At 40.1% G+C, this 9,601-nt stretch overlaps 1 protein-coding gene and 1 long non-coding RNA gene across 8 annotated transcripts in view; one reads left to right on the forward strand and one right to left on the reverse strand.

Annotated features, from left to right (window-relative positions):
- Window positions 1–9,185, reverse strand: part of LOC117882148 — a 26,795-nt gene extending 17,610 nt beyond the window's left edge. The window contains exon 1 of the long non-coding RNA XR_004646936.1: window positions 8,855–9,185. This is a non-coding gene — a long non-coding RNA (uncharacterized LOC117882148). The remainder of the gene's footprint in view (window positions 1–8,854) is intronic.
- LRRC39 (leucine rich repeat containing 39) overlaps window positions 1–9,601 on the forward strand; it is a 14,312-nt gene that overhangs the window by 3,699 nt on the left and 1,012 nt on the right. Inside the window, exons 2-9 of one of the 7 annotated variants that reach the window (XM_034780161.1) lie at window positions 294–469; window positions 1,649–1,754; window positions 3,287–3,443; window positions 3,715–3,851; window positions 5,783–5,928; window positions 6,866–7,018; window positions 8,558–8,697; window positions 8,945–9,158. In XM_034780161.1, coding sequence (XP_034636052.1) covers window positions 318–469; window positions 1,649–1,754; window positions 3,287–3,443; window positions 3,715–3,851; window positions 5,783–5,928; window positions 6,866–7,018; window positions 8,558–8,697; window positions 8,945–8,955 — 1,002 coding nt within the window. In that variant the 5' untranslated portion in view covers window positions 294–317 and the 3' untranslated portion in view covers window positions 8,956–9,158. Of the gene's footprint in view, window positions 1–213; window positions 470–1,648; window positions 1,755–3,286; window positions 3,444–3,714; window positions 3,852–5,782; window positions 5,929–6,865; window positions 7,019–8,557; window positions 8,698–8,944; window positions 9,159–9,601 lie in introns of those variants that run through there. The other 6 variants (XM_034780155.1, XM_034780156.1, XM_034780158.1 and 3 more) reach the window with 6 other exon arrangements.

Consider the following 9,601-nt stretch of genomic DNA (forward strand, 5'->3'; position numbering starts at 1 on the left):
CCCAAAAAGCCGGATATGTCCGGGAAAATCGGGACATGCCGGCTTTTTGGGCTTTCCCCCCGGACGGGGATTTGGAGCCCAAAAAGCTGGACATGTCCGGGAAAATCCGGACATATGGTAACCCTAAACTATTCTATATATTTGACAGGAGTCAGTTGATGTGAGTTCCATCACAGCACTGTTCAAATTGATTGTGTTTAATTAATCAAATAGGCATATCAATTTTTTTACATTGATGTCTCCTTCTGGCATGTCCAACTCATATGTGGGAATATAATGATGATGGTAATCAGTGTGCTATTCAGAAGCAGATACCTATGGCTGAACCGGAATGTGTAAGAATCATGACTGAAACTGTACCATGCATTGGATCATTCTCTGCTGTTAAGACACTTTGGGAAGTGAGAATTCAGAAAATAAATGAAGAACTACGGAAGGAAAAGGAATTCAGACAGAGGACTGTAGGCAGGTATGTCCCTAATCAGTTAGGAAGAAATGTGAAGCTAAACACAGGTGTTATGGTTGGTCTTTTCTGGAACATGCAAGATCCAATCCTGCAATCTTTGCTCAGGTAAAATTCTGAAAGAAATCTGATTTTAGACTCAGGTCTACCAGAGAATTATGTTCAACTGTAAATAGAAATTAGTGCAGCTGCTGATTCTACTGGCATATATCTCAAACTACAACAGCTACCACTGTCTTCATAGCACTACAATAGTGTAAAAGAAATTCTTCATGTTTTTATAGCGCAAGGTGTTGACAAGTGCCCTCCATTTAGAAACAGTCTCCACTTAATATTATTTTGATCTCTTATCTTCACTGATTAGTCTATGATGACTTGCATGAACTTTACTTGAATTCAAGCTGACTTCATACATGGATGCAAAGAAGCCAACTCTCTTTTGTCTGTGACCAGATTGCTGTCTCTGGTGGATAATCTATGTTATAGCAGCTAGAGCAGTGGTTCTCAAACTTTTGTTCTGGTGACCCCTTTCACACAGCAAGCCTGTGAGTGCAACTCCCATAATAAATTAAAAACACTTTTTTATATATTTAACACCATTATAAATGCTGGAGGCAAAGCAGGGTTTGGGGTGGAGACTGACAGCTCACGACCCCCCAGGTAATAACCTCATGACCCCCTGAGGGGTCCCAACCCACAGTTTGAGAACCCCTGAGCTAGAGGCTGTGGAAGTGAAAAGGTAAAAGAAGCTTAGTGCTTCTCCCACCCATAAAAAAGCTACAAGCTTCCCTTAAAATGAATGGTATTTGGGACAGTCCCCTTACATTATTTTCCCCCCTGTTGTTCTTGGTAAAACATTATAAAGCTTGATGGAAGTAGTTAATTTATCTCTATAAAATAATTTACTTCATACAGATTTTAAAATATGATCTCACCGAATTGCAAAACATTTGTACATTAGCCAAAACATTAGAATGCCTGTAAATTCTCTAAGCTAATGAACTGCTACATTGCCAGCCCTCCCAAAGTGTATCTAGCATCCCATTAAGATAAATACTTGTCTGACTTCCATGAAGGCTTCTCGCCAAAAAGTTGCCTCTTTGCTATGTCAGGCAATCAAAATGGGATAGTAAATGTTGCTCATATTAATAGCTGCACAACTAAAAAAAGGTCTTTGTTTTGTAGACTGATGCTTGTCTGGGAGGAAAGAAACAGTTTAGCCAAGCTCAAAGAAAAAGTCATCACTGAAGATGGAAGGGTTATACTAAGGATAGAACAAGAAGAATGGAAGGTAATATTAACAGGAAATTGTTTGGGTTGCATGGTTAGTGAATTACAGAGTTAAGCTATTTTACATCTTTAGCCCAGCTAGTATTACTTTTCATCTATTAAGTGCCCACAATATGCTCAGCACTGTACACAGATGATCAGGGACGGACAGTTGAATTATTGCTGTGAATATAAATAAAACCTGATTGTATTGAAATTAAACTTGCTCACTCTAACAGTAGAATATTGAATGCTAAGTAATTTCACGACTGACCAGCAACAGCCCAGAAAGTCTTCCCACATGAACAGGAAAACTTAATGGTATTTTATGTCTTATGCATTTAATTAAAGAAGTATTAATTTTGCTAATGCCCCAGAACTACCAGGGCTAGCTCCAGGTTTTTTGCCGCCCCAAGCAAACAAAAAACAAAAAAAACCAACAGAGTGCTGCCCCTTGAAAAGTGCTGCCCCAAAGAGCCGGAATGCCGCCCCTTTAGAAGTGCTGCCCCAAGCACATGCTTGGAATGCTGGTGCGTAGAGCCGGCCTTGAGAACTACACAGACATAACTTGTAATGTGAAAGTCACGTGAAATGAAAAGATTTCTTGGGGTTATTTCTCTTCTCTTTCTAAGGGTGAAATTCATCCAATGGCACAAAGGCTCTCAGAATGGTGGGACCACTGTGGTTCCAGTGCAAGAAAGGTGGGCAGCTGCAGAGTATGTGACAAGGTGAACCCTACCAATCTCTGTAGGTTGCAGAACTGGCTTTATGCTAGTTCCAGTGTCCACCATGAAGAAGAAGTTGAAGACGAGATGCCTGAGCCAATTTTCCTTTTAAATCATTGGGAATCTTTCCATTGGCATTGATGGGAGTTGGATCGGATACAGGCTGGTGAAGGTGTGACTTCAGCTTACACTGTAACAGCCATGGTGCCTGCCCCAGTCCAGGGAGGTGATGTGTCTTACACAGGAGTTTGCGGAAGATTTAATTCCCTACAAACTGCAGTCCCTACATCCCACACAAACCCTGTGTAACTCACTCAGAGCAATGAATTTCAAACCAAATTACTAAATCTATTCTATGATCATTTTATAGCAAGCAATTATTTAGAAATGTTGCACAATCTTGGAAGTTATAGGTGGTCCTTTTTTAATATAGAACATGTTGTAAATACATTCTACAGTGCAGTTACCTAACATTGTCATTTTGTTTTGAACAGATGTTATAAAATCCACATGACAGACACTAAACATCATTTAAGTTCAAACATTTTTGTTTGTTTTGCTTCTGGGATCTTGCATTGCTGAGTTCTAGCAGTGCAGGTGCCTAAGTTCTGGGTGCAAACAGAAGGGCTGGTTATTCTTGAGGTGTAATGGGAATTAATTTCTGCATGTTGTATGGTCTAGTGATCAGAAAAGCAAAACTGTTTCCTTCCTCTCTAGCGTAACTCTAAATGTTCATGTTTCCAAAATCTTCCTACACTAACAATTAGTCCATTTTCATTCCATAAACGAAGTGGAATTTCCTTCTGATTTTATTTTTTATTATTTTTAGATGTTACCTGCGTGCTTACTGAAACTGAACCACCTCCAGGAATGGCAGCTTCACAGAATTAGTTTGGTGAAAATTCCTGAATTCATTGGAAGGTTTCAAAATCTCATTGTGCTGGATCTATCCCGAAATGCCATTGAAAAGCTACCTAAAGAGATTGGTAAGTGGTATTTAAATACAACAACAAAAACAAGCCATTCTGTGTTACTCCGTTGGAGCACTGCTTCTGGATTAAGCAGCCGTCACACCAAATCCCATAATTTTCATTAACTGCGTCTTTATTTCAATAAGCAGACCAAGAGCACTCACACTACACTAATGAGCCAATACAATAAAGTAAGATTTAACCCCAGTACTTCACAGCAGAAAGGTTTAATTTATTCCTCAGACCCAATATTCAGGTGGATTCTCTTTGATTATTGCCTTTGCAGGCCAGCTGCCTAACCTCCAAGAGCTGCTTCTCAGTTATAATAAAATTAAGTCTGTTCCGAAAGAGCTAAGTAACTGCATCAGTCTCGGAAGACTGGAACTGGCTGTGAACAGGGATATCTGTGACCTTCCACTTCAGGTTTGAGAAAAACAATTACTTTTATTTATAGGTATATATTAAATGTTTTCACTAGCTAAAAAAAATTATTCTCAGAAAAAAAATTGAACTTCTGTTTTCTTCTAGACTTTAAAATGACATAGTACATTTCCACTGGAAAGTCTTGCATGGACTGTCTAATAGATGGGTTGTTTTCACTTTATTTTTAAGACATTGATTTTACAAATATTTAAGAATATGCATAATCTTTGTTTATATGAATCGTTCCATGGGAGCCAGTGGGACTAACCACATGAGTAACTAAGTATTTGCAGGAACTGAGCCTAATTTTGCCCAGTCTTACAGTGGAGTATATAAATAATGGGCCAGCTGCTTAGTTGGTGTAAACTGGCATCAGGCTATTGATTTTAATTAAACTATGCTGTTTTACACCAGCTGAGGATCTGGCCCACTGGCTCAACTATGACCTTAGAGAAGTCACCTTTAAGGGTGAGAGCATAGTTCAGGGTGGCCAAACTGTGGCTCTTTTACAGTTAAAGTGTGGCTAGCGGACCCCCCATACCCTCCCCCATTCTTTGCCTACCAGACTGGGGTGGGGGGTGAGCTTGGGGCTTCTGCCCTGAAGCAGGGTGCTGGGGCTAGGGGCTTCTGCCTCATGGGGCATGCCTGCCAGTGCTTGGGGCTTCTGCAAAAGCGGGGCTGAAGCCCTGAGCCCAGCCAGACATCTCCCATGCGGCTGAAGCCCTAAGCCCCGGCAGGCACATCCCATCTCTCGAACTTCTGAAGGTTGTCATATGAGGCTTGGAGGGTTAGTAAGTTTGGTCACCCTGGCATAGTTCATTCCTTCCCCATTCAGCTAGTGGTATCTCTACAAAGACTACTGCTTGTGGTAGTGATTTGTGTGATGCAGACAACTGCATGTGCACAAGGAAGTGAATTAACTCCTTTCACAGAGGACACAGGGCAGCTGAGTGTAATAACTTTTGCTCTCTACTTACCTGGGCTGAATCGTAACTGATGACGTACATGTGAAAAGGGATCCATATCTCCATATCAGTCCCTCGTCTACAAAATAACCAAATACTTCTGATATTTATTTATTTGTATTTGCTACAAAAATTACAGCCCTGACAGATATTAAAAGTAACCTCAATTCCCACAGACTTTACAGGAGACTGAGGATAACAGCGCTGCAACTTTCTCACTCAGGGGTATGAAAAAACACACCCCTGAGTGCAGCAAGTTTCAGTGCTGTAAAGCGCCAGTGTAAACAGTGCACCAGAGCTGGGAGCCACGCCCCTTGTTGAGGTGGGTTTTTTAGAGCTCTCTCCCAGCACTCCGCTGCAACCACAGTGTAGAATAGCACTTAGGGTGCTTGGTGCACTGCAGAATTAAGTCCAAACATTAAGTCTGTAAAACCCAACAAACTGGGCAGCTTTAAAATAAATAAATATAGAATATTAACTGAATATCAGAAGTTACCAAATTTATCTGGCAGTTGTTTGACTAGCAAAGTTAGCAATATTTTATGATGGGGTGATCAGATGTCCCGATATTTGGGAGTTTGTCTTATATAGGCTCCTATTACCCCCCACTCCCTGTCCCAATTTTTCACACTTGCTGTCTGGTCACCCTCTTTTATGAGGTCAAGTGAATGTTTCCTGACAAAAATAAATTTTAAGACTCTAGACCAGATTCTTATTCATACTGAAGTCCCTTTACATCACTGGAGCAATAGTGTAAATGAGATTCTGGCCCTCTGTCTTATCTCATACAACCCAGAATCACTTGTCTGGCATGGATTCCAGAACACGTTGTAGTAGTTTCAGAATTTTTCTGTCTTTGTGGCCAACATGGTTAAACAACAGCTGTGATGGAACATCACTTACTGCACAGTCTGTACACATGTGCATTAAGGAATCCTATTCATGAGTCTTCCCTTTTCTATTTAGCTCAGTGACCTAAAGAAGCTTTACCATGTAGATCTGAGTATGAACCAATTTACTACCATCCCTTCAGCTCTCCTGAACATGCCAAGTCTAGAATGGTTAGACATGGGGAGCAACAAACTTCAGCAACTCCCTGATACGATTGACAGGTAAAAAAAAAAATTCTTAGTTTTAATTCCATTGCATTGAAAATTTAGTTACCCAACTCTGTTCTAAAATATTAACAAGTATCAAACAAAATAAAGCAAGCTACTTATACTGTTAAAATAACTGGAATATCTCAAAGCAGAATATTTCCTTACGAGAACTAATTTTTTTATTCAGAAGGAAAATTGCTTGCAACTGAGTTGATACTTAATAAGACATTAAATTCCTGTTGTCAAGTTAAATCTTCTTGCTGTAGAAATTTTCAACTTATAATTGAGGCTACTATCTTCAACCTCTGTTTCCTAAGATTAATGTCCTTTTTTATGCAGTCAGTCAATGCATCTCTATGTTAAAATATAATTTTAAAAGTTGATTTTTCTTGAATATATATCTACATATATTCTACATAATTGTTCTAGGTTGCTGTAGGGTACCTTTGTGTCTGTAGGAGAAAAGGCTTTCAAATGTATCACATTGTATTACCAAAATTTCCACCAACCAGTGGTGTGGAGCTGGGAAGGGCAGCCCATCCCCTCTGCCATGCCGTAGGGTGACACCATTGAACATGTGCATGAGCCAAGGATGCAGATGCCAATGTCTGCATCCCCTTAAAACTTAGTCATCCCACTAGTTAGTCCAGCTCTATGTTAAACTGTACAAACTACATGTTTGGCATAGGAACCATTTCAAGAAGTGATATAAATAATGTTCAGATGAAATCATTGAAATTATGATTCTGTAGATTTTATGAATCAAATGACACCTCCCTTACCTTTTTGTCATTAACCTGCCCACAGAATTACATATGCTCCCAGACTGTTAAGCGTTACTGCATTCTTTATATCAGATATATGATTGTTGAAGTGAATCAGCTCCTTTAAATTAATCATCAAGGATTCCCTAATGCTGGATTAATTGTAGAAACCTCTACTTCTACAGAATGGAGAACCTACATACTTTATGGCTCCAACGGAATGAAATAACCCATTTACCAGAAACCATCAGTAATATGAAAAATCTGAGTACTCTTGTCCTCAGCAACAACAAACTCCGGGATATTCCTGCTTGCATGCAACAAATGACAAATCTCAGGTAAAATATCAACAATACTGCAGGTACCTGAAGGCTGCCTTTAAAAATTCCCCTACGGTGCAAACTGCTGCGTAACAAATAGATAGGGAGCCAGGTTCTCAGCTGGTGTGAACTGGTATAGCTCCATTGAAATCAGTGGAACTACAGATTTATGCCAGGTGAGAATCTGGCCCAGAAAGTTTTATGACAGTATTGAGTTCCTTCATTTCACCAAAGGGATTTATTGCAAATGTAAATACAGTATTTAGAGTCCCAAAGGTTAAGAGAATCTTTAGGTTCTTCTTGATCTGTGAGGTTTGTGGATGCTGGCCTTTCAGTGGAACAATTGGACATCACTATTTTAGCCTCTCTCATAACACAAGACCACGGGGCCAAAAATTGAAAAGCAACAATTAAAAACTGATAAAAGGAGAACTTTTTATAAAACATATATTTCACCTGGGGAACTACTGCCACAAGGTATCAGTGAGGTCAAGAACCTAAAACCCTTCAAAAAAGGTTTAGATACTAAGATATGAATAATGAGAATATCCATTTATGTTTGGGGATAAAAATGTGAGCTATAACTCTTAATGCTTCAAGATATAAGCTAACCAGGAACTGACGAGAAAACTTCTTTCGAATCCTTATGGGCAGATTGTTTTTTTTTATTCACTATGGCAGGGTTCTTGTTGCTTTCTCTTAAGTACTTTCATTCTTAGAGACAGGATACCAGACGAAGGCTATGTCTCCACTTGAAGCTGAGAGTGTAATTCCCAGCTTGCATACATGTACCTGTGCAAGCGCTGCTTGAGCTACTATGGTAAAAATAGCAGTGCACCTAGGTAGCACGAGCGGGGGCTCGGGATGGCCAGTTGAGTTCATATCTACCTGGTCTGATGTAGTATAGCAATTCCTATGCTTTCAAGTTATTTGGGGATGCTACTATAACTAGAGATGCATAAACTCTGCAGCAGGTTTTTATTACCAAAAATAAAAATTCTCATGTGCAATAGATCTAATTTAAATATTTTGTTCTGGTTTCAGAGTAAACATCTGCTTCTGTATCCTGATGACAAAATATTACGAAAATATATAATGTTATTTTACTGTGCAGTACAAACATGTACTTCAATAAACATAGGGATAGTAAGAACACCTTAATTTGTACACTGGAGATCCTAGATTTGCTTGAATTGTCCTTGGTACTGACCACAGGTACTAAGGCCTATATTTTCAAGTGTGTGCACAAAATATTAAACATGATAGGGATTCCTTGTTAAACTGTACAAACTACAAGTTTGGCATAGAAACCATTTTAAGAAATGATGTAAATAATGTTCAGATGAAGACTTTCTAAATCAGTTAAGATAAACACATACCACACTACCATTAAGTAGAGAAACTATTTGAAAGATAATACCCTGAGAAATTGCCCTTAATTACATTTTCTTTTGCTGAAGCACTCTTCAGTGCAGCCTAGTTTAGTTTTCAAACAGTTGTTCTTCGTCGGGGGGGGGGAAGGACCTTCAAGAATCATGTTTTCTGATGAATTACCAGATTTGTCAACTTCAGAGACAACCCACTGGAGCTGCAAGTAACACTTCCCACATGCGAGAATACTGAAGAGGAAGAGGAACGGGAATTGTTTGGTATTCAGTTCATGCATATGTATATTCAAGAGTCACTCAGCAGAGCAGGTATGAGATTTGTATTGTCTAACTAGAGTATGAATAAAAAAATATTAGAAAACATTAAAATGCAGTCAAGCAGAATTAAGGTGTCTCTACACTGGTATGAATTCCAGCTTGAGGAGACATACATGAGCTAACATGCTAAGAACAGAAATGTAGTTACCTCTGAATATGATCCTGGTACATGCTTAACTAACAAGCCTCTCCTGCCATGTGTTCCACTGTGGTGACATTTCTATTTTTACTTCACTAGCTCAATCATAGCTAGCACAGATATGTCTCCTTGAGCTGGAAGTTACACTGAAGAGGGAGTAGCAGGAGAAGCTGATGCTTTTGTCACGGAGTTTCTGGAGTTCCCAGCATTTCCTGCCAGCAGGTGGAAAAGCACCAACATGTGATGGGGAAATATAAGATGTTTCTAGGAAGATCTAGTCACCTAAGTGAAATAAATTACTGTATATACTCAATCATGAGCCCGTTCGTTTATAAGCCGACCCGCCCAAGATGGATAAGTAAAAATGGAAATTTTTTATGACCCGTTCATAAGCCGACCCTATAATTCAGGGGTCAGCAAACTTTGGCTCCCGGGCCATAAGGATAAGCTGCTGGCGGGCCAAGATGGTTTGTTTACCTCGAGCGTCCGCAGGCATGGAGATAAACCTAAGTAAATAAAGTGTCCCAGCACGCCAGCTGCTTACCCCGACGGGCCGGGACAGCAACTGGTGGGGAAATTTTTGGGGGGAGAGGGGGAGAAGGAGAAGCTGGGGGTCAGGGGAGTAACCCCTGTGACCACCCCCCCCACATGACCCCACCCTTAGCCCAGTACCCCCACACTCTCCCCATCCTATCCCTTCCCACCTTATCTGGGTAGGAGATTTCTGGCCTGGCGGGGGGGGGGGGGGGGGGGGGG

This window comes from Trachemys scripta, chromosome 8, assembly GCF_013100865.1.
Source record: "Trachemys scripta elegans isolate TJP31775 chromosome 8, CAS_Tse_1.0, whole genome shotgun sequence".
Lineage (NCBI taxonomy): Eukaryota > Metazoa > Chordata > Testudines > Emydidae > Trachemys > Trachemys scripta.